Source organism: Pogonomyrmex barbatus, unplaced genomic scaffold (genome assembly GCF_055798465.1).
Source record: "Pogonomyrmex barbatus isolate J1 unplaced genomic scaffold, ASM5579846v1 scaffold1, whole genome shotgun sequence".
NCBI classification, from domain to species: Eukaryota; Metazoa; Arthropoda; class Insecta; order Hymenoptera; family Formicidae; genus Pogonomyrmex; species Pogonomyrmex barbatus.
Genome location: NW_028297098.1, coordinates 5,420,368 through 5,445,150, shown reverse-complemented (window position 1 = coordinate 5,445,150; position 24,783 = coordinate 5,420,368). Strand labels below are relative to the sequence as shown.

Sequence of the window (24,783 nt, the reverse complement as noted above, 5' to 3'; positions counted from 1 at the left end):
GTATTTTGTTGGACTGCATAAATCTTGATATGAGGGAATTTTGTTTTTAACATTATTCAATATTTCATTACGTTGATTTTGATATTCTATAAGTGAAATATTCTCTATTCTATAAGTATCTTTTAAATTGAACTAAATAATGTGAAATATAATAAATTATGTAACTCTCTGTTATATTCTAATTATTTTCAAGAATGGTTTTCATTACTCGGAAATCCAATTCTTCGAAGAAGATCGTTAGAGTGTTCTATAACTGGTATGCTTTATAGATATCGCGTGATACGATCACATCTCAAGTAAAAATCTACTTTTCGATCAATACATTAAATATATATATATATATATATATATATATATATATGCATATATAATGTATGCATATAAATATATAATGTATGCATATGCATATAAAATAAAAAAAAAAAATATATATATATATATATATATATATATATATATGCATTAATATAATGAAGATTTTAACGGTTTTAACTTTTTAATAATATAAGTTGCATTCGCATTGTGCTTATCCTACATCTGGAATTTATTCACTGCACGCTTAACCCTTTGTGAGCGAATTAAATGACTCAGTCGCGAATGTGATCATGAACATTTCGCAATTGGATACGCTCCGAATGCTCCGAGTGCATCTAAAGTTACGATATTTTGCGCAATATTCTTTTTGCGATATTAAACTCGACTTTAAACCGAAAAATTTGATATCGTCGCAACGTAGACGTAATACTTTGAAAAAACATTGTCATGGTTTATCACGTACGTGAACGCTAAGCAAACATTTCTTCTACCAAATAAATTCAAAAATGTAAACAAGCGCATGCAGATCGTTCGGCACCAGATGGGTTCACTGCACTCTACATTTCGTCAATATTTTCGTATTGTCCCATGAGAATCCCGTAGATCCCGCATATATTTGTTCGATCTGCCTGCCATTCGTATGTGAATTTGTCTGTCTAATATTGCGTACAAAATCTCGTTTTTCGGTAAAAATTTTAAATCAGATTCATATAAAAAATATATTAGTGGATATCATTTCTTTTATCAATTATATTATTAAAAATAAGTATAAACGAGGATATAAACTTCACATGTAAAAATTTTTGCAATAATCAATAATACCTGAATATTACACAGAAAATTTTATTATTTCTCTAATCTTTTTTCTGGTATTATATCCTATTTTTCCTCTATTATATATAAAATATATTGTTTAATGTAAAAGTATAGATATATATGTAATATGTTAAGAATTTAGAAAGTTCAAGAAATTTTATTCTAAAAAATGAATTATAAACCGCTAAATCGTAAATTTGTACGATTATTTTCATTCATCATTTTAATAATATTATTTTCTTCTATTATTGATTCTACTATTCTACTTGTAGAGTAGAATTCTTCAGCGGTTTACTTGTGGTATGTAATATATATAGAGTGACCCAGAAAAATAAAATAACAGTCAAATTTTATATCTTCACTTTAATATTAATTTTTCTTTAACATTTTCTTTTCTTAATAAAAAACTTGATAACAGCATGATAAAACTCAAAATTTTACAAAAGAAATTAAAAATCATATACTTTTTTTAGAATAAAATCTTTAATTAAATCTAAATAATGGAATTAAATGATGAAATCTTTAATCAATCCAGAATCATTTCTTTAATTTGGGATGCCAATATTTTTAGAAATATAAATAAAAGAAAGAAATTGTCTTTTATAAACTAAGTTATTTTGAATTAAATATAAAAAATCTTAATATTAACTCAAACTTTATGTATAGTATATATTCCTTTCTAGAAAAATTCTATTGTAATTGTCAAGATATTTATAATTAAATATTAAAATATTCTATTTAAATTTAACTCCAAAGCAAGCATCCTTTATCATGTATCTACGATTAAAAGTAAATTTTTTTATAACACTATAATTATGATATGATTCATACCTTTTGTGTGAAGGAATTCCGAAGGTGCCTAGTGTTGCGATCGTTCTGCGATACGTGGATAAAGTCAGACTTTCTCGCGAGCACTCTCAAATCACCACTGTAAACAATTCCATCGCCAATAATCCGGCAACAACAACAACAACAACGACACGGCAGGTCGTATTTACATTCCGCGCCCGTTGTGCACGACTATATCGAATGCCAAGGGGGATGACCGCGAGCTTCGACTCACGTGTCCGCGATCACGCTGTGTTACACTCGCCGTTTGCGACCCCTTCGAACGCGAAAAAATGACGCACTGTACTCACTACATCACCAGGCATGCCACCGTCCTCGTCGTTTGTAAGATCGCACGACTCCGCATCGAAGCGAGATCGAGATTTAATCGAAATACTCTGCGTAATCGGAGCGCCGCGATAGAAGTTGTCTTCCTCGTTCTTGATTTTTTTATTTCTTTCGGTTTTTTTTTTTTTTCGTATAAGTATCGTGATCGGAATCGCGTCGCTCAAAGTTGGAGCTCAGGCGCCGCTACTACGCGGATTGTCAGACTCCGGAGATGGACCAGCGCGCGCGGATCTCACGCTCCGTTTCTCGCGCGGGGGAGGACGCCGCGGGGGGGAGGAGGGGTGAAGAAGGGAGATGGGACGGAGGTAGAAGGCGAGCCGATTGATAAGCACTCGCGTGCGAGCGTGGCGAACGTCCCGCGAAATCCCGCGAGTCGCGTTCGCAATGCCAGGTACGAAGAGAACGCCGAAGATCCGTACGAGAGTACCGGCAGATGTACCTCGGCGGACGTCCACGCTCGCTCTGAGGGTGTTCGGCGGCTTTGATCTCGTGCGCATCTGCGCCGCGCATTACGCTCACATCATTGGCCCGACGAACCAACACCGATCTCCCACCATTGACCCCGAGCCGGCAGGGATTCTCTTCCGACAGGATTCTACAGTGCCTAGGGATACCTGAAGACTTCGGTAGTATCTCAGTATCTCAGATACTCTTCGATTCCGTTCGATGCTGTTAACAAGCACTGACATCGATATTGTACTCCTGTTTTGGAAAAATAATTTTTTTTTTTTTTTAATAGAACGTGAGTACCGCTATTATTAAAAAGAATATCGTTTTACGATATTGTCGAACGATAAATGCTTAAATTTGTAAGAATATTTCTAATGACGATCTCATAATTAGAAATTTTTTGTTATTGTGGAATTACACGGGGAGACTTTCCACCGAAAAATATTTTCCCGACTGTCTAGTTATCCGACTATTATTCATTCGCTTTCCTCTATTATTCTTCCGTATCAGACAGCATCGGACACAAAATGTGCAATGCAATATAAATTCATTTAGCAGAGATATTCATTTTTGCCTACTTTATAATCAAATGAATTTTCCCCATCTTTCAAATTTGTTCCGTCTCCAAAATAAAAAATCTAGTCGTTTTGCTGTTCTGATTATATATTAGTTCAATTAATTTTACGAAAGAACTTTACGAATCTTGAATTAATTTCTTAACTTTACAAGTAATGTCTTAAAATCTTCAAGATAGTAGATAAATAGATTATAAAAATTACACATTATAAACGCAAGATAAAAAAACAAGGACTTATAAATAAAACAAGTAATAATATAAACAGCACAAAATATAAAAATTCTTTAAATATGAAAATATCATTAATAGTTAAAATTACAGAAAGTGCTTGATCAATGTAATAAGAAAAAAAAAATGCTTAGTATTTATTTTTTAAGTAATGCATTTAAAAATATATAAAAAAAATTACATTATTAGAAAAAAAAATCATTCAGAATATATGTCATTGTAAGAAAATAATTTAGAGTGGAATAGGTTTGAGTAGTTCTATGTTAGCAACGCTGGGGAAGAAAAGTAGACAAATGGCAGACATTGCAGAGATGTAGCAGCGCCTGAGGCGAGAAAGAAGAAATGATGTTCGTACTATTAACCCGGGGTGGTAGAAGAGAGACCCCTGAATGCTGCAGGATCTTCGTTGAGCGCCATTACACCGAGAATAAGAAATAATTGCGTGGTACAGAGGGTCAAAGTCGTGAGAGCGACCTGCTGCTTGTGATCCTCCCCAATACCGGCGACCTTTAATCTCATCTCGTCCGTTCCTATTTCTCTCCTTCAGTTTGTGACTCATCTATCTTATATTCTTGTGTACTGACCGTAAATACGGAAGATTCAAACCGATCGCGATGGTACGCGAAATCGAATCAATTGTTTTCTTATATATCATGATAAATTAGAGAATTCAATGATGATGTTATTTTTATATGAACTATTATACATAATTAAACTTTTATACATAAATTTACATAATCATTTTGCTGAATTATAAAAATATATTTCTTAGTTGTGCTTTTCCTCATTATATCAATTTATTAAGGTCGAACAACAATTATATAATTGTAATAATGGTTTCGAAATAATAATTTAAATAATTCATTAAAAAATTATTGTGCATATATAATTGTTAACACCTTTCTTTCACAAATCTGAATAAATATAAAAGTATTTTCTAAATAAATCTCGTATGTACATATTATAATATATATAAATTTTTGTTTTATTTGGTATTAGATTTTATAAATCTATCTTTTACTCATAAATTACTTTAACAATTAATATTATAAGTAATATTATAAGTAATTTACAAATCTTTTTATTACATATTGGTGCTGAAACTATGGATATTTACAACAGTAAGTATATATATTTGAAAAAAAATAGATATTGATTGAACTTACTGTTGTAAAGTATGAATATCAAGTGTCTACTGTAAGTATTCAATACAAGTATTAGCAATGGTTGCAGTTGCTCCATTGGTAAAAAGAAAATATTTGAGTTGATATCAGTTGGTAAAGAGAAAGTATTCAAGTATTAGTATATCAAGTATTATGACATATCAGTACTTGATATCCTCATACCGATTGAGTAAAAATGATGACTAATATTTATACAAACTAACTATTCCATATAATATATATTTATTATAAAAAGTAAATTATATATATTTTTATTTAAATTCTATTAGAAAGTATTTTTATTTATTAAATATAATTAATATATATTAGATCTTTGTCCAAAGTACAAACAGATCACGAGATAGATCTTTATCCAAAATACAAACAGATCACGAGAGATGGTGCTGATTATCTGTTACGTTATTGTTTTACTTATTGTTTATGTGAAGCAAAATCTTGCATGTGCATATAATAATTAAATAAATTAATTTTTTTATGTTATAATTAGTTATTTGATATGCCCAAAATGATTTAATTTATGTAAATAAATATTTACATAAAAATAGACATATATTTTTTTAATAAATTTAATAAATATTATGTATATATTCCATGAACATACCTTTACATTATTCAATTCTTATTAATTATACAACATAAATAAATAAAGAAAAGAAAATATAAAAAAATATAATAAGGATAACTTATTTTAAACGTTGTGCATTTATATAATTACTAAAATTAAACTAATCGTAAGGCTTATGAATCATGATTTAACATATGTAATTGAAAAGTTTATATGGCCAGGCTCAGTAAAAGCGCAGTGCCACGTTTCACCCAAAAGTCCGAATCTTGTGTTCCAGTTTTGAGATCTACAGCAACTACGAATGCAGATCTCATTTGGTCTCCGCTCCTCTGGGGGTAATAATAACAAGGACAGCTGTAGAATTCTGCAAAAGTTAAACGAACGTTGGTTGTAATTGAAAGTCTGTTTCTTTCAGCAACCGCAGACATATTTGCGCGCTAAGAAAATCTGAATGCAGTAAAGTGATATTTGCATGATTATTTTACCTTTGATTTTCTTTTTAACTTGCTCCACAGGTCGAAAATGAATCACTGGCATATTACATACAAGTTGCATGGGTGCGGGCTCGATGAGAACGCCATTCTCTTTATCCCAGCCGGCACCTTCCAGAAAAATGGATCGTACATACACGCCATTCTAAAAAAAAAAAATTATACAATTAATAAAGTAAGATATATAATCGTTCACACACACACACACACACACACACACACACACACACGCGCGCGCGCGCGCGCGCGCGCACATTTATATACACATTATTATAATTTGATATTATAATTTGTAACGTACTCATAAAAATAATGTCCCGCAATAATTTATCGATCTTTTGCATTTAAAAAAATATATGATAATCAAAAAAGCATAAAAAAGACTATAAATACAGCCTATAATAAAAATAATTTTTATATATAATTTTAAATGATGCAATTAATATATTTAAAGTTAAGTAAAGCCAAGAAAATTTTTATCTCGAACTTTTTTAGCTAAAAATTTCTGCCCAAAAGTCAGTTACATTATTGTGCACAACTTATACAATTGCAATATTCGCCAATTGCAATATTAGCCAATAAGCACTACTCAAGCAAGAAATGTAAGCTTCTTATAGTAAAACAGTGCTTGATATTAGTCGTCTCAGACCGAAGCTGGTCCGATGAGCAATTAGTCTAATCGCTCGTAGTTACCACGGGCAGCTCGATTATAGCAGACTCATCCGTTGAGAAGACAGTAAACTCCCATGACAACGAATCGATAGATACGTTCCACAGTCTCGCCGAAGTTTGTAGTACCGCAGTAAGGAATCCGGTCGGAAATGTATACGCAGCTAGCCAGAAGAGCAATGGCGGATGAGTGGTTTGAGCCCAATTGGCAAAGTGCTCGACTCGATTGATTAGATCCCTCGTCCAAGCGCCGAGCAGTTTCAAAGATGGATACGCAGTCAGCCATAGAGACGGTACTCTGCCGTCGTATATGCACGTGAAAATTTCTTCTAACTCTCGCGACATCAACACCAATCCCGTAATTCCGCGCTGAAGTTCCTCAAGGCTGTCGCGAGTTTTTGCCAACAGCTCGTTGTATCGCCCGATTTCTTGAAGAAGCACAATATCCAACGGCGTCTTATTTGATCCTATCAGTTTTTCCGTTGTTTCGTAATCGATCGCTTCCGGTATTTTCAAGAGAATATCGTTCGCGAGTTGCATTACCTGTAAAATAAAATTGATATCTTATTGGTTGTAAACTCAAGGCAAAATTACGATAACAGATTATCAATAATATAGAAGCAGAAATATTAAGATTATTTGCATTAAGTTCCTTAATGTAAAGTCTATTGTATTTCTACTTACTTTCTCTTATGCTTTGTCATTTTTCTCTAGATTGAATAGGGAAATCAATTTTAAATGTGATAGCTTCATTTGCTTACCTTCTGTTCTTTATCCTCGTCTACCTCGACACTGATCATCTGTATCTGAAGACTCATTAAAGTCTGCAACATGTTTCTGGATTCCATTATTAGACAACTGATATCCGCGTTTGGATGCTGACCAAACGCTTCCGGTCTGTCGATATTCGGTAGAATTGCGATAAAGTCGCGGTAGGACTCCAAGGAGCCGTCGTGAGGCACGTAATAGGTGGGCAGTGATGACAAACGATAATGGGGGGTAGTCAGGACATCTTCTGTGAAATATTGCTGGATGTATGTCATCAACAACCGGCGATCCCAGTCGTCGGTCACGTGACCACCATAACAAACACCTGCTATGAGATATTTCAAAGATTCCCACGGTGTGACTGGATATTCATCCAGGTAGACTCGCAGCAGATTCTCGGAAACCTGGAGCAGATATCCTACTATCATGACAATCGTGCTTCTTTATCATTGGTCGTCATTTTGACGAGACAAATTTAAACGTTATAAGAAACGGTGGCTCGAGATTCTTCAGATACCATCCAGTTAAATAAATTGTTCCGAATAAATAAAAAGCTTTCTGCAACGTATATACCGCTTACAACTTTTGCTTGAAAATACCTCAAAATCAGAATCGTTAAAGCTGTAGACCACATTCCAACCGAGTTGTTGGAATTTCTTCCGTTCTAGAAGAATAGAGTGGAAGAAGATCAGCGTGAACAGTAGCTTTTTATATTTAGACTTTTCTTGGCACAAGTCGAACTGCGTTTCGGTGATTAAACTGTAAAGGCGCTTCATGTTCGCTTTTAATCCTTTTGGCGGCTCGGTAGTCATTTTTATTCCAGCCTGAAGGATCGATATCGGGAATTGAGGAGTCGGACTTGAACTAAGCCATAATCTATAAAGGAATTAAGTACTCGCTTTTAGAACATTTATATCGTTATATCAAATTGAAATTCTAAAAATTATTTTTTATAACTACATTTAATAATTTCATCAAAATATTTATTTTATTTTATTATTTGCAACAAATTTAATGTTTTAGAAATTTTTAATTATTTTTGGAGATTATTTTATTATATTATGTGAAAAATACATAGTACATTGTATGAAGAATATAAGACAGTATTTCATAATCCTGGCATACCTAAATCTTGGATGTAAAGTTTGGCTAGAACCAAGCGTTTCCACGATCTTATCGAGCTTGGGCATCCAACTGAGCGAGAGGTGGCAATTCGCAAGAAATATCCAAGATCCTTCCTTGGCACCAGTCTCTATCATTCTACATAGAAAATAAAGTATATAGTAAAGTATAGTATGAAAATCACTGGGAAATTTTTATCAGATATTAATCTGCATTTTGGTTATTAATGTTATTAAGATGTTAATTCTAAAATTTCATTAGATTTCTTTTATTTTTTCTGTTTTAAAATATTTTAAATAATAAGTTTGTTATAAAATTACATAAACTTTATAATTAACCTCGTGGCAATAGGAGCTTGTCCTTGGCCTAGCGATAACGTTATAAAATTAGCAGTCATGCCCTGATTATCGACTAATTGCATGAGAACACCAGTAGGATCTGCGCCAGGTGAAAGAACAAATATCAATGGTGTTTGTGCCGTGGAATCATCTAATACTGCTTTTAGATCAAGTATAGGAGGCTCCACAAAATTCTGACCGAGATTACGTATGATATAGCTTGTGATACAAAAAAATATTCTATCAGATCGACAGCTGCGGATGAATAACATTTTCTCAAACTCGGTACATTTTTCCCATTCGCCGACCAGTGGCATAACTTCCGGTTCCGTGTTGATGTACCTGGATGTTAAAGAAATTTATAAGACAATATTATATAAAAATTCCCCCAAAATATTTATCTAATATTTTTGACGAATAATAACGTGATTATATTCGAATGAATAATTATAAATTTAACAAATTTTTTTTAACTTCTCTCTCTCTCTCTCTCTCTCTCTCTCTCATCATATCACAAATAAAAAATTTATATGATAAAATTAATATGTATATTTAGAATTTTCCTTAACTTAATTATTTTCTAGAAGATAAAATTCTTTTAAATATCTTTTAAATTAATATTTATAAATATATTTTTTCTTCTTTATAAGAATTTTTTAAACACAATAATTGATTTAACTACAAAGTCAGCTAAAAGAAAAGTATTATAAAAATGATGAAAAACGAAAGAAGCTGAAGTGTCGAAATAACGTGACGAAATAACGATGTGATGACGTTGTACGCACCAATTGTGCCAATCTCGCGGGAGCTGCTTAAAAGAAGAAACGACTCCGTGAAATCCGGGCAGCTTGTCGAGTTCCGTGACATTGTCCCAAGTTTCATCCGGCAGCCATGGCACGGGTTTGTCCGGCTGATTTTCTCGATCCAATACGATCCCGCCGCGGAGCAGAAACGCGTATTCCTCTGGGATGATCTTACCTTGCGCATCCAATATCTTGACACACATATGGAAAGAAAAGAGTAGTTTGTGCTGCTCGAATAGACCTCGGCATGTATTCCTGTTTATAAAAATAAAATTTGCGAGATTTAATTCGTTTAAGAGAGATTATACATTTTTCTCGTATTTATATATATATATATATATATATATATATATATCAAGATATTCACAAGAACTATAACGGCGTCACATTACGTTTAGTATATACACGCGCCTCTCAAGCTCAACATTTTCCACGTAACATTGATTTATGATACTGTGTAGAAGATAAGAGACTGGTAAAAACAAGATACATTTTTCATTAAAAAAGTTTTCTCGCGAAGATTATATATTGCGTTACTACATATCCTCATTAAATTATCATTACAAAATTCTTTCAAAAGACTATTATTCGATATAACATTGCTCATCTTGCGAATCTGTGAAAAAGGAAAAGTCATTAATTTTTATCTTTTTTCTTATGTAAATTATCGATGACAATCAAAGAGATCAGTAAAAGAAAATACGATATTTTAGAATTCTAATCGTAATGCTTGCGTCTCAATGAAACGGGGACATGACATTTTGTAATTAAGAGCTTAAAAAAATTCTTGTATTTAATTATACCTGTAAACTGCGTATGTATGATAATCATTTAAGCTGTTGATCCTTTCAGATAAATCTTCTTTTTTGGGACTCTTGTCGATAGAGAGTATAAACAATGCATTGTATGCATCGAGGGAGAATTGATACATGGGATCAATAGCGCTCATGTCATTTAGAGTGAAAAAGAGAATTGAGGCACGTTTCGAGCATGGTCGATATCCTTCTCTCGTTAGATCTATCTCTTTTTCTGTCTGTTCTGCAATAGCTAGAGATTCTTGAATGGAAATGGAGGTCGCCTTTGATGTTTGCAAGGTATTCAGCAAATCTAAGTCATCCAAAAGAGTTTCTCCTGCCACGCTTAGCAAACTAATAGGAATATGTAGGAATTTTGTTAATTATTTTGGCTAATTACTTTTGAACAATGATAAGAGTTAATGATTAAATGAAATTATTAAAATATCTAATAATTAAGTGCAGAGTAAAATATATTAAGCGCGCACACACAAGCGAATCTACACTTCTGAGTGGAAAACGTTTCGGTTTAAAGCTTATGGCAATATCATAATCTTACTGAAGTATTTTATCGTATAGTTCTTTGAGAGTTTGTTTATCGAACGCGATTGTGAGGACCAGATTGTCTTTCTGTTCCTCCAGTTGCGGCTTTTCTTTTCTGACCACAATTCCGAGAAGCTGCGCTTCGAGTCCTACACACGGGACAGAGTTATATTCTCTAATCTTGTTCCATCTTTCACTAAAGTATATCGTAAGACTATTAGTTACCCTGCTCCTTAATGGCGAAGTTGCATAATGTCGTTTTAGTTGAAATCTCTGGAGGATAGTGGGGATTCGAGAGTTTCGTAGTCATAAACAGCCGGAATTGTTTATTATAAGTGATCATTTTGTCATTAAATCGGATTATCACTTGATCATCTGTAGCACATATTATTAGAGACATAGGTAAAATAAAATAAAGTTAATGTTTTCACTTTATGTGCCGAATGTTATTTTTACAAGAAATTAACTATATTATGACTAAATTTGAATTAATCGTTTTCTAAAAATATTAATATTAATATTTTATTTATATTATTTATTTCTTTAGGTTAACGATATAAATAAGTATTTCATTTTAAATTATATTTTAGCAGTTTTTAATATTATCGAGATTAAAAAAAAAACTTTTCTTTCTGCATAAGTGTAATACCGAATTTGAATGTAATTACATGATAATAATGTGAATTCTACCTGATTTAATGAAAGCTTTTTGGAGAATCGGGTTCAAATCCGGATCGAGGGTCTCCCCGATATTTTCGAGCAGTACTGGGTTTCCAAACTGAATTGCTTTTTCCAGAACTCTCATAAAGTTCGCTTGACCAAAGTCGATTACTTTCAGTAACTGCGATTGTAATTGTTACATTAAAATAACAAAGTAAATTCTCTGATTTTACCGGATTAAAATCGTTTCATCTCGAATTAGTTATTTAATTTTATATTAAATCCAATATCATCGATATTGTGCTGGCGGGATATTAGTTTCTTTGATGGATATCGGTACTATAGATACTGGACATTTACGTTTTTCCCCTCCATATTTTTGATCCACTTCACCGCCTGACATTGTGGATCGATTACGAGGGGCCAACGTGTTCCTCGTGTCACTATGATGCCATTCTCTGTGCTGAATTCATCCGACGGTAATCCCTGAATGTTCCACTCCCTGATTGTCGATGGGTCAACTAGGAACTCCTTCACGTCTAGATTTCGTGATGTCGGTATTTTTCTATCATGTACCTTGATCGTTCAATAAATAACATTATATCTACAAGCATTAATTTGTCATATAAACGAAACTAATTATTTTAGAATAAAATATATATATAAAATGTAAAATACAAGTAATAAAAATTAATTTTGTATTTTATCACAATTATTACTCTTGATTGCAAAATATGATTATATTTGCGTATAATATTTTATTTTATTTTGAAAATTTTATGTAGAAAGATTTTTTAATCGAATTAGTAAAGAATTACGAATATAAATAATGAAAAATGAGCTTCAAACTTACTTCTTTGGACCAAATATTTATTAGTTCCTGTCTATAATTGGATACAAATGGGCCGAGATAAGACACAAATCCAGTAGATATCAAGCAATCACCCAGCAAGTAGTCAAAACATTCAGTTAATGAAGCTACTGTATTCTCCCACAGAATTCGTTCATCGGAAAGACTATCCACTAACATTCCCGCACGTTCTAATTTCAGCTTTAACATTTCAGCCTGAGGGAAAGGGAATGTAATTACACGAAATTACATTTACATGAAATGCGTTTTAGTAAATGCGGATGGACTACTTTAGATCTAAAAATAAAAGGAAAATATAACATTAAATTATTATTTACTAAATACACATTTTTTTTTACTAATTAATATTACAATTATTATAATGGCTTATCTAAGTTAACTGACAATATTAAATTATTAAAACATCTCGGGAATATCAATTAAAAGTTGCAATTTCATCGTAAAAATAATTTTTTAATTAATTCGCGGAATATCGCGAAATTTCGCTCTATGTGAATTAATACAGATGCAGGATTCGCTCGAAGGAATATATCTTGCCAATGGAAATGCGGGCAGAATGCGGAATTCTGTAGTTACTACGATACAAGTTTGTATAACTGTAAGTGTTACTGGACGAAGTCGAATTGGACCAGCCGACTTCCTTTACCGGTCCGTGCTTTCTCGGCTTTATGCGAGGTCATTTCCGATGTTCTAAAGTGCAAGAAAACATGAGTATACTCGCCAGCCTAATCAAATCCTCCTTTTCTTTCATCTTCGCGTCGTACATCCGCTGTAATCTTTCGAGTTCTTCGCGTGCGTTCTGCAGCTGCTGCATTGCCTCCTTTAAGGCCATTTCCTTCTGTTTCAGCGATTTCAACGCGATCTCTAATTTTTCCCTTTTTGGTGCCACGATTCTGCAATGCATCGTAAAAGTATAATCAAGTTTTCTTCCGCAACGGAAAATAAGTAACGTGGAGTAACTGAGGAAATACATTACGATTAGACAATAGCAATTGTTGCTTTAAAGGAACAATATGTGAACTGTTTTTTTTTTATATAAATATATCACAAATGGATTCCAAATTTATGATTTTCAAAAAAAAAGTTTGAAGGATACATTGTGAAATTTATTTTATTCTAGTTACCTGTATAACTTGCCATAATTTTCCATAGCTATCACCCACATACAAAGTGACTTAGCTGCAACAGACACTACACCGACCTTTACGGGATCGAATTCGGGATTGGACGTGTACTTGGCTATTGTTCGCAGAACTCTGTCCGATATATGATCTTTGTCGAAGTCTCGAAGCTAGAAATCAAATTAGAGCGAGTTAGTTCGCTGGAAATGAATGGACTTGTCAGTCGCAACATTGTCGCTCACCGTATTAATGAAGTTCACATCGCTAAGTTGACGTTTCGCTTCTGCCCACGTAGGTTCCGAGTTTTTCAGGATCATTACAGCTTCCATTACCATCTCGACTTTTGGCGGCGGATGTGGAAAGGATTTTATTTCAGATAAATCCTTTTTGCTCAAAGTTTCCAACGCCTAAAGCAATCCACCATTTCGTTTCATTAATGTTTCATTTGCGTAAGTTTTTAGTATACGTTTAACTTTCTAAAGCGATTGTTTGAGAAATAAATGCTTAAGCGGAATATAGCTTTCTTTTTTTTTTTCAATCTCCGGAGATAAATTTTTCGATAACAAAAATTTAATTACCGAGCAAAATCCTTTCATTTTTGATCGCGCATGATTCAAAGTTATTGTTATCTCAACATTGGATATTCATAGCGCCACAGTACCGAAAGAACTGAATCACTTGGTAAAACATCACATAAATTAAGAGTTAGATTTATAAAAATATATGAGACGAGAAGATTAAAGGAGAGAACGATCAGACATTCTAATATTATCTGAAATTGAATGATGTTCCTAGAAAGGATAATTCGATAACGACCTTGATGGCCTCGTTCAAGGCAGGTTCGACGGTCGCCAGGTCAGCACGCGCAAGCTCCTCCAGCTGCTTGCATTCTTTTTGCTCCTCGGCGATACGAAACGATTTCGCGGTGATCTGCCTCTGCGTTTCATCAGCTTCGCGGCTTTGGTTTACTACGTTCGTTGCAAGCGTATCACAGTTAAAAGCGGCGGACGATGCAGGCGGATACCGTATGATTAATTAAGTGCACGAGGAAAGTTAGAACCAGCGCGAGCGTTAAAAGCAATAAGTTTTTATAGATTAATCTGATAAACGCCACTGATAATATATCACTGTCGTGTGCGCCGTGTACCTATCGTTACGAGGAATTCTTCGCACTCCGTCGTAGATTTATGAACTTGCTGCTGAGTGACTTCGAGCTCCGCCGCCATTTCTTTAACTTTCACCCGGGTATCGTCGATCTTCGAGAGGCCGCCGCGAAGTTTGTTCGCCTGATCTGCTAAATCTTGTCTCTTTTTTGCCAACATCCTATGTGATTCGAATATAGCCTGTTTTTATTTTTATCGAAGGTACTAAGGACACAGCGCAGTAAAAATTCTATACTAACATCAGGTGGAAAATTGTACTGTCTTAGTCTTAAATAACGGAAATGTCTGATGGTTCAATTCTTACTCTTTATAACCAGTCACCAGCTCAATAAAATTCACGGGAGTCACGTAATTGTAACGCTTCATTTCAACGGCCATTTTGCGAGAGAACTGGGAGACCGTGGCGTGGATCAAAGAGAATGATGCTGCAATTCCATCGCGCATTCGGTCCTGCAACGGTGGCAATGGAACGGCCGTCGCGGGTTTTCGCGGTTCCTGTAGAAAAGTGCATCCTCGTAGCGTTCGCGTTCGTTACGGTTGTAGTATAAATTTTTTAACCATCTCTACCCTATATCTCTACCCCTTGCTTTGCGCACGCTGGACGTAATAAAATGGTTCCGTATAAAATGCGTTCATTTTATGCCCGGATTAACAGCGATCCCTTCTGATACGCGCACGTTTCATCGTCTAATATTCTCTAGATTAAAGTCACCTGCATTTAATACATGATTATTTCAGACGCGTGATTATTCATTCCGTCGAAATTTTTACTCGGCAAAATCATAATGAGAAAATGTCTTCGTTTTGTGATATTAAAAAAGGGGATGTAATAGCAGGAGTCATAAATGCATTAAGACTAAAAGCTGCATGAATAATAAATAATCTAGAAATGACGTCGTTTAAGGAGAGAGATTCTTATCTTCTCTAGAAATGAAGGAAGCTTATTATAGTAGTTATGCATATTAAAAACGTAAAAGAACTTTATACATATTCTGATAGCGGTGAAATAAACATCTGTTTGATGGTGATGATTAAAGTTTTTACGGACAGAATTCCGTGCATCCGCGTATCTTCTTGAAATTTTATTTGAAGGATATGGAATAAAGCACAAGTACAAAGCATCCTCGAGTATCTTAGAGAATTATGAATATCAAAAGAATTTTCGAGGAATCCAAACGACCAATCTCGGCCTCGGCCGACGGAAAGAAATGCACCAGACGTCCGTATCATCAGGAGCAAACCGTAGATGGGAAAATAATCGGATTCGCTGAAATGGTCGGCAAGAAGAACGGGGACGGGAGAGGGTGGAAGATTGGTGGTAGGAAACGCGCGTTGATCGTAAGAATCGAATCGAATGGAATCGATCGCGCGGAGAGGGGAAGGGCGTACCCACCACTTTATTTTCGCCGGTGATAGTGAGCGTCAGATTGAGATTCATGAGGAACTTGTTGCCAACTTCGAGGAGAGCTTCTCTCGGCCATTCCAAGAACCAATCGATGGTCGTGCAATTGATCAGGGAAGGGTACTGCCGTAATCTGTTCCTGAAGGCATCGCCGATCGGGCTCATGCACAAAATCAAATGCATATTGGCACGCGCCCTCTCGATCAGGAAGGAGTACACCGTCTCAGTCGTTGGTGTTTTTCCAGTCTTTGTTACTTCCTTTGATAGTTTATTTTTAATCTGAGGAAAGGTGATATATGTCAGTATTCTGAAATAGCGTGCCCCTGTATCGATTTTATTTTTGCTGGATTGAATTAAATATAAATGTAACTTATGTGATATAGGCAATATCAGAACATTTAAATTGAGCCTGAGTTGTATATTTATTTTCGCTGCATAATATTTTTCACTTTTGAATTGTTCTTAATATATACGCGGTTATTTATTTAGAATATTTATGTGAATTTATTTAGTTATTTATCTATATAGTTTACAGTTATTATAAAAAAATTATTTTTTATAACGTATAATCAGTAAGAACAGTGCGTTTTCCATATTTACTTTAAAAATAGTATGTGAAAATATTATCGTAAATTCTTGAAAAGCATTTAAAAGCTTTACAAAAAAAATCTTCAAATTTTTATATTTTAAAAGCTTTTTAGATCTTTTCAAGATCATTTTGCTTTACAAAATAATTAATTCAATAAATTGATTAAAGAGATTTTAAAAGATATTGTGTGATACAAATGATTCCTGATATATAATAATATCGATGATTAAATCGACAATATCATGTTAGCATATAGGCAAGACAATAAACATTTACACACACAAAATATTGTATAATATAAAAATTTTCTATTTGATTAAAATGTCCTTAATGTCCCGTTTTTTTAATAATGCAAAAATATTTTGCAAGCAGAATTCCAAAGGATAATATAAGAATAGCAAGAAGAACATGAGGCAGAGAATAATTAAACGAGATATAAATTTCATAGGGAGTTGGAAATGGTACTTCTGTTATCTTTTTAATTTCGCTGATTCTCTTTTCCAAGAGAAAAAACGTCCTATATAGAGTAACATCATGGATTATATACGGATGGAGATGAAATGACGGTGGCGTGGAGCGTATAACCGACTTACGTCCTCCATTTCGTCGCTCTTGTAGAGATTAGCCACTTCACCAGTACTCAGCATATTGTTGACAATCTCCAGAAACTGCTCCTCCACCGCTTGGCTATCGTTGAAGAAGAAACTGGTCGGTTTGTTCTCCACCCCGGTTATTAAGTATAGAGTCTTAAGATCTTCACGAAATTCCGGTGTTCTATATTGCGCCGTAATGATAATTTGAAAGGTGGACAGCTCGCACACGTAACTACTGATGCGCGAAAGTGACTGTCTGCCACTGCCACCGATTCCAATCAGAAGAATATTACCGCGAGGCTACAAAAGGAAAAATCTCGATCATTATTTAAATTACTTAAATTAAGAATTGAATCATCTTTAACAAAGAGTATCGCTTAAAAAGCTATAGTAACTCAAACTTTAGTTTTCAATAATGTACTGTCGGCTAAAATGTTTACCGTCACGAGACACGTGACGTGAATCACTAACCTGTGATATTACACGAACGATGCGACATATATGTTCGATCGCGTCGCGAAACAAGACGAGATCGAGGCGCACCACGCCAGGAGAAACATTGTACTCATCCATCTGTTCTTCCATGTAGCGTCTTACAGCACCGATATCAGTCAGGTCTTCGTATATGTCCCAAGCATTCATAAAACTACCTGCGTACATTCATTCAGTGTATCTTCATATATCCGAAACGTAATAAATTGAATAATAAAACAACGATAATTAAATTTAACAATTTAATAATAATTAAATTTAAATTAATTATTAGTAAATGGCAGAAAGAGAGTGTGTTAAAGGTGAGGGTATCATGAGGTATCTACCGAAAACGGGACATTTCTTTTCCGGACAGACATTATAGAAGGTCAACTCAAAGTACTTTCCAAGCTGATCGTTCAGCTGAGTCACGAACCACTCTCTGTCCCTGAAAGAAATTGCTCAGCATTTTTTCTCCTGTAGCCCAGGCCAAATTAAGTTAATGTCTCTTGAGCGCTTACTTCTCGTCAATAAGCCGATCGCAGAAAACTCGGAAACTCTCGTGGACCCACAATCGCAGGAAAGTCTGCTTCGAATACTGATAGTCCTTATGGCTGCGCAGCAGACCCTGGAAGATCTGTCGGAATCGATACTAATTTTTGTATCCACTATCATACCTACTTTCGCACAACTTGTGATTGTCAATTATTTTTTTTAATTCTTGATATGACTTTTACCTTCGAAATGTCTCGTAAGTTAAACAAATAATGTATCTTTGTTGGAGTGGGAAGCATCTTTTGAACTATATTATTATATAAATCGATTGAAGCAAATGTTACCTCGTTTACTAAAAAGAAGAAGAAAATATCATTTTATGTAATTATTAATTATTCAATCAATGTTACATCACGCTTACATATCCCTTTTACTTCAGTGTAAAATTCGAAAAGGTGTTGCTTCAACATTGTATTGTAAATTCTTATAATCTGCTTCTTATTTGGGAAAGTCATGTTAATAATATTGAATTTGGTGAGTAATCGATTTGTAATGACGTTGCGGCCACCACCAGGTGGTCCCATCGCAGCTATTAATTGCATTCTCTCAATATATGTTCTCGTTTGTTTCTTACGATTGTACCTGTGGATAATATTTCAGATTGTTTCATCGTATTTTTTACAAATTTGTTTTTATATCTGTCAGACTTTTCCGCTATTTTTCTACATGTTTTTTTTCTGTTCTATTTTCTTGCATTCTTCATATAGTATTACCAAAATCCATAATTGATCCACTGACGAATTAATTCTAACGGTGGTTGCGATCCGTATTTTTCCTTCATGGGCATATTAAAATCGTCTATAAAAGTAATCATAGTTTTATCGCCCGTAGGAATATAAACCTTTTTCGTTCGTTTTTCTAGTCTGCTTTCTATTGTATCCTGAACCAATAGGGTCAATGTAAAATGTTCATTGAATATTTAAGACTATTATCCATTCGATGTATATATATTTGGAGTCTTACTTGTACGTTACCGGATGTAGTTTGGGCTGACATATTTACAAGCAGAACGGAGTATTTCGTGTCGTCCAGATACTCAAGTATCGAGTGGATAGTGGACGTTTTTCCAGTACCCACTGGACCCACTACGAGCACCGGAAAACCATTCGATAGAAGAGAACTTACGATGTAATCGTATCGTATCGTGTCTATGGTAGGTACCATTATCTTGTGAAATGGTAAACTGTAAATTGATTGATTCAAAAATATATTAGATCCCGTTAGGAATTGATTATCAGCATTTATCCAATTAATGGATATAATTAAAGGTATGATATGATATAATTTGAATTATTTGATTTAAATATATCTATATATGATTTAAGATATAAAATTTGAGACAAATTCAGGTTATTCTAATTTTGATTAAATTTTAATTTTGCTTAAATTTTCGTTCATAATTATATAATTTGATATTGCAAAGTGCAAGTCGACCGAAAGTGTTAAGAAAGATTACGGTTTTATCATGTAGCTTCGAAGAAAATAAAAGACAACGATTTAAAATTTGTTACGAGAAATTAGAACTTCGTGACATACTAAGTGAATGACATTACAGCTTACCCGGCTTGAAATTTCCAAGTAGGAGATAATTTTTCTTCCCATAAAATAAAAGTACGCAGACGCCCGTCCACGTAATACTCGTAGACCGTATCCCGTAACGGAAAGAAACTTTCAATTTCCCTTATGAATTTATCCATTTTCTCGCGACCCTCCTCGTTGACCGAAACGCATAGTGACCATATCATGCTGCAACGTAGCACTAAATGTAGTTATTTAATGCTCTCAAACACTATTACCATGTCATTAACTCAGAACTTATAGTTTAATACGACTTGCAAACCACCGGAGAATTGCAATATTAGCTATCACTTGCAAATGTCCAGCAGCAGTGGTTAATATTCAAACCTGTGCTACTTGATATTGGTGACAGATTTATAGCCTTATCTCGTTGATGCAAATTGTCGCACCTCATATAATTTTCTATGGAGAGTCGTGTATTAAACACTCAAGAGATTATACACACCAGAAGAAAAACCACATTCTACATATGGTAGAAAAAACACCGCGATCCTCGCCTAATTCCACGCCGTTTTGCGGTGTTGCGAATAATTCAAGAAGTTTGCAAAGCGATTGAATGGCGTTTAATTCGGAAATAGGCACGAGTTCCTCACAATACCGTTGTTTAAATCCCAATATGACGTTAACGTGACTTTTGAATAGCTGATTCATCTGATTGAGATGAAATAAAATTGTTACACCTCGTTGTACGGATTATTCGTTTCCAAGAGGTATCTTACTTCTTCGATAAACTCTGGTTTAGCACTGTACTGTTGCAACCACGAATCGACATACGGACGCCAACCGAGATTCTTATAATCATTATAAATCATGCCTGTTCTAGTGACAGTCGAGGGAGAGGCGGCGGCCAAATCTTGCACCTCAAAGAGCAACGATACTTGATCGGGCATAATGATACGTTCATTATTTACCAGCGTCAATACCTTGAAACACATCATTTTTTATCTTCAGTAATGTGTGTTAATCTTATGCACTTCAGCTTAAAGAAAAATAAAGGAAAATAAAAAGAAGTAAGGAAAAGTAAAGGAAGGAAAACCTTGTTGTCATCCATGACACTGTTCATGTTCTCAATCCAATCAACGTCCACGGGTCCGTCAAAGAAGATCCACTTTTCGTCGGTAGTATTTTCTGTCAAAAGAACGTTGAGCTTTATAGTAGCATATTTTCCAGATATGAGTCGCGTTAAGACAAAAACAAAGTTTTGTCTTAATAATCTTGGTTATATTCTTCTTTGTTTCTAATTTCTTTATTATTCATAATTATCAAGACCGGCTAACAATATTTTTATATTTATTTAATTAATATGTACAATTTTATTCTGTACATGTATAAACTATATTTATATCATATATATAACGAGTACACCTCACAAAATTTGGAAATTGGCGTATTTATTAATATATATTTTTAATTAACTTTGCATAAAAAATATCTGATCATTTTAAATTATAAAATAAATAGATGTTTCTTAATGCATAATAGATCTTGATGCATTTTAATACATCTTGAATAGCTCATTAGTATAAATTATAGGATTCAATGTTTTTTTTCTATCATAAACATATATTCGTAGAGTAAATATATATTCTAACATCCTTATTACATCACACATATTACATTGCAATCAATCAAGTACTTTACCGGAACAAGTTTTCCGCATGATGGACGATATCACCCCGTCGAGCCATTCTCCGGTAGAAAGATTGTATTCGCCGTAGAGTTCACTGAGACTCAGTGCCTTAGGATTAATGGGATATACGTGAACGGTGTTAAAACCCGGCTTTCCATCGCTCTTCATTGTCGTCATCGTATTCTGCAAAATCTTCCACGTTACGGTTTTTGCAGTGTTTGACACGCCGACAATCATCGTTGAATGACGCGAGCTCTTGGTTTCATATAGCTCAATGACTTTCGTCACTATCATGGGAATTGGCTATAATCCAGATGATTTAAGCGATTAATTAATCCTGAAGTACCGAACTAAGTGATTTATCCGAAGATTAATCTGAACAATTTCTACAACTATATTTTCGCTAACGCTGCAGATTAAATTCTAAGAAGAATGATGCTCCAAGATGGATAAGAGCGCAGCTTAATACACACAAATTGATATTTGTAAGCATTGGATCAGCATGAATAATTTCTCGATAAATGCTCGATAAATTTCTTAGGGCGATGATATAAAAATGCGAACGTTGGCCCCTTCCAGCAAGCGAAGTTACGTTATATCCTTCCTAAGTAGATTACCTGCAGCTTCAACTTGATTGCCTCACTGGTTATATAACTGATAATTTCCTCGTAATCCACGGTCGGTATCTCTATGTTGGGGAAGAGATCTGCGGTGATATCGAGAAATAGTGGTAGGTCATCCGAGGTAAGCTTGGCAACATTCATATCTTTCATGGCGAGAATAATTATCTAGATAACATTCAACTTGGCTGATTATTTACGATAAATATCCGCGTAATACGACGTAATAGGAAACTATCGCATTTCCATTGTTTTGTAAGTATCTCAAATAAATATTAAAACATAAAATATAGCAAACGTACGTTTAAACGTTATTCTTTTTTAATTTCTAAGCGAAATTTTGTCCTTTTAAGTTTTAAAATAATGGAAAATTTTTAAAGATTTCAAATCATTTCATGAATCACCTCTTCCTCAGGCAAATTGGGATATAGCCGTTTCTTTTTTCCAGCATATCGAGTCAATGTTATTATACCTCTCAAACCAAAGTCGTAATGGTATTGCTTGCTAAGCTGCTGCTCGGCGAGAGAATACAAGGTGAAAATCTACAATAGAGAAATGTATTTGCAGAATTTTCGGCATCTGAATTTTCAAATTTTGATATTAAAATAATATAGAAATTTCTTAAGTAATAAAAATAATTTTATTCAATAAAACAATGTATTTTGTCATTGCTTTACAACTTTTGAAATTATTTGCGTTACAATGAAAAGTTATTTCGAAATAGGACCAACTTTTCTGGCCAGTGTGCGCGTATCTCGAAATCCTTCACCAAATAAGTTAATTTCGGCAATCATGCTACTGTCCGGCACCATCATCGAGATTGGTCGGAACATGGACTTTAAATTGTCTGGAAGCTCGGTACGTCCGGCGTAACCAGGATTCATTGTGATAAAGATGCCGCAGGTGTGTACCAGGGGTATAGCGGCGCCGTCGAGAATGAATCTCGTAAGTCTCTGGGAGAGAGCGGTCAGTATCGATAGGATCTGTTGCGCCACCACTGATAACACTTCGACGTTAATTCTGCGATTACGAAAGAGATGTTTCTAAGTCTTTTTTTTTTTATATCTGTTCTTCTATCAGCCCTTTTTCACGTATCATGTGATACTAAAGTCATTCAAAAACTAATTAACTTTGTGCAAATATAAATTAAAGTAAAAAAGAAAAATAAAATTAAATAAAAGATAAAGATAAAAAAGATTTTTATGACTTATAATAATTAAATAATAAATATATATTTCCAAACGTATGTCACGAATTTGGAAAAGGTTTGATAAGATTTGCGTTGTTACGAATATAGAATTTTGAAGAGTATTCACCGATTGAATTCGTCGAAACATCCCCAGGCACCAGTTTGCGACAGACCAGAAAATAATCTGCCCATACTTTTGTAGTCAAGCCCTTCCGAACAATTTTGCACGATTACGTTAAAACCGAGCGCTTTTCCCAAGTCTTTTACCGTTTCAGTTTTTCCAGTACCCGCAGGTCCCTTTGGGCTACCACCGCGGTACAAATGAAGAGCCGTTGTCAACGTGATATAACATCTGCATGAGATATAACGCGAAGAGTTATTTCATTATTTAATACGCGATAATACGTGATATATGTGGAAATGTAAAATTAACAGATGAGAGCGCTTTAAATACTCTCACATAGAGCGCGATTACGAAACCGTACAATTATATATTATATTATTTTGCACATATTTTAAAATAAATCTCAAAATTCATGTTCAGATGATAACATAGATATATATATATATATATATTATTGAACTCGAGGATTATGTTCCTCGCGCATACAGGCACAGCGAATATCTTCATTTACGACGTATTGGCGAAATATCTCATCTATCAGGGTCATATTCCTAGAAACGCACAACTGCAATTCTGGCATTCGATTCGAGGAATACATCAGAGAGTGTGCATATGCTCTGACGCGGTTTGCGATTTAATGCGTCTATTCGAAACATAGGAGGGTAGTTCATCCACCTTCGAGCGGGGGGAGCACGGAGGGAAGATTGAGAGCTTGCTGCTGCATGCTCGGAACGCCGTCGGAAAGTGGAGCGCGTTGTCTTCTTTTCGCAAGACAAATTCTTAAGACCGCGAGAACGGACAAACGTATCGAGATGGCAATCGCCGTCTATAAATTAAAGCAACGAGGGCGGTAGCCTTTTATCGCGATTAAATCGATACAACGTTAAATAGCGACGGGCGGATGTCGCTCGTTTCATGTACACCTTTGATGTCGCGGCGCGCGAAGTGTCCTCCTTTCGAAACCGTTCTTGAGGTCGCATCGCATTGTCATTACATCGCATATTACATCAAGGGCTGCGTCAAGTTATATGGCCACGCGTATCCGCGATATTACGCGCCGCATCAACCAAAATTGCATCTGTGCGAACTCTTCAGTTACGCGATTCCGCGAGATACACGACACACGAGGCATTTTACGACGAATATTTTGCATCATTCTTCGATATATTTTGCAGGATTCAATTAATTTTAAATATACTGCAAATTCCGATATGTCATATTATAATTTAATTATTTAGATATCTGACAAGTTTCTTTGTCCACTGTAATCACTTTAATTATATAATTATTTTAAAATAACATATCCGTCTCTCTTACAGTTTATTATATTTATAATTAAATTACATCCCTTCGTAATTCAGTTGTGTATCGAATTTAA

At 34.4% G+C, this 24,783-nt stretch overlaps 2 protein-coding genes and 1 long non-coding RNA gene across 9 annotated transcripts in view; 1 reads left to right on the top strand and 2 right to left on the bottom strand.

Moving 5' to 3' along the window:
• Positions 1 to 2,784, bottom strand: part of tinc (transmembrane protein tincar) — a 116,119-nt gene extending 113,335 nt beyond the window's left edge. For all 7 annotated transcript variants that reach the window (XM_089084676.1, XM_089084720.1, XM_089084711.1 and 4 more), the window contains exon 1: positions 1,963 to 2,784. The gene's annotated coding sequence lies outside the window, so the exon portion shown is untranslated. The remainder of the gene's footprint in view (positions 1 to 1,962) is intronic.
• Positions 2,785 to 2,857: 73 nt separating this feature from the next.
• Positions 2,858 to 4,492, top strand: LOC148937978 (uncharacterized). Its single transcript, XR_016141286.1, has 2 exons — positions 2,858 to 3,049; positions 3,872 to 4,492. It is a non-coding gene; the product is annotated as an uncharacterized LOC148937978 (long non-coding RNA).
• Positions 4,493 to 4,745: 253 nt separating this feature from the next.
• Positions 4,746 to 24,783, bottom strand: part of kl-2 (dynein heavy chain 2, axonemal kl-2) — a 43,429-nt gene continuing 23,391 nt past the window's right edge. The window contains exons 29-66 of the mRNA XM_089081030.1: positions 23,409 to 23,633; positions 22,824 to 23,112; positions 22,497 to 22,634; positions 22,090 to 22,260; positions 21,484 to 21,775; positions 20,879 to 20,970; positions 20,562 to 20,765; positions 20,288 to 20,493; positions 19,825 to 20,010; positions 19,228 to 19,447; positions 18,978 to 19,144; positions 18,626 to 18,846; positions 18,447 to 18,556; positions 18,231 to 18,346; positions 18,057 to 18,157; positions 17,710 to 17,888; positions 17,239 to 17,538; positions 16,051 to 16,335; positions 14,959 to 15,149; positions 14,639 to 14,814; positions 14,308 to 14,459; positions 13,734 to 13,898; positions 13,495 to 13,661; positions 13,092 to 13,263; positions 12,353 to 12,565; positions 11,860 to 12,075; positions 11,530 to 11,680; positions 11,065 to 11,214; positions 10,856 to 10,988; positions 10,306 to 10,650; positions 9,485 to 9,757; positions 8,700 to 9,041; positions 8,365 to 8,499; positions 7,839 to 8,115; positions 7,233 to 7,643; positions 6,496 to 7,014; positions 5,797 to 5,947; positions 4,746 to 5,675 (exon numbers count right to left, since the gene is read on the bottom strand). Coding sequence (XP_088937156.1) covers positions 5,521 to 5,675; positions 5,797 to 5,947; positions 6,496 to 7,014; positions 7,233 to 7,643; positions 7,839 to 8,115; positions 8,365 to 8,499; positions 8,700 to 9,041; positions 9,485 to 9,757; positions 10,306 to 10,650; positions 10,856 to 10,988; positions 11,065 to 11,214; positions 11,530 to 11,680; positions 11,860 to 12,075; positions 12,353 to 12,565; positions 13,092 to 13,263; positions 13,495 to 13,661; positions 13,734 to 13,898; positions 14,308 to 14,459; positions 14,639 to 14,814; positions 14,959 to 15,149; positions 16,051 to 16,335; positions 17,239 to 17,538; positions 17,710 to 17,888; positions 18,057 to 18,157; positions 18,231 to 18,346; positions 18,447 to 18,556; positions 18,626 to 18,846; positions 18,978 to 19,144; positions 19,228 to 19,447; positions 19,825 to 20,010; positions 20,288 to 20,493; positions 20,562 to 20,765; positions 20,879 to 20,970; positions 21,484 to 21,775; positions 22,090 to 22,260; positions 22,497 to 22,634; positions 22,824 to 23,112; positions 23,409 to 23,633 — 7,996 coding nt within the window. The 3' untranslated portion in view covers positions 4,746 to 5,520. The remainder of the gene's footprint in view (positions 5,676 to 5,796; positions 5,948 to 6,495; positions 7,015 to 7,232; positions 7,644 to 7,838; positions 8,116 to 8,364; positions 8,500 to 8,699; positions 9,042 to 9,484; positions 9,758 to 10,305; positions 10,651 to 10,855; positions 10,989 to 11,064; positions 11,215 to 11,529; positions 11,681 to 11,859; positions 12,076 to 12,352; positions 12,566 to 13,091; positions 13,264 to 13,494; positions 13,662 to 13,733; positions 13,899 to 14,307; positions 14,460 to 14,638; positions 14,815 to 14,958; positions 15,150 to 16,050; positions 16,336 to 17,238; positions 17,539 to 17,709; positions 17,889 to 18,056; positions 18,158 to 18,230; positions 18,347 to 18,446; positions 18,557 to 18,625; positions 18,847 to 18,977; positions 19,145 to 19,227; positions 19,448 to 19,824; positions 20,011 to 20,287; positions 20,494 to 20,561; positions 20,766 to 20,878; positions 20,971 to 21,483; positions 21,776 to 22,089; positions 22,261 to 22,496; positions 22,635 to 22,823; positions 23,113 to 23,408; positions 23,634 to 24,783) is intronic.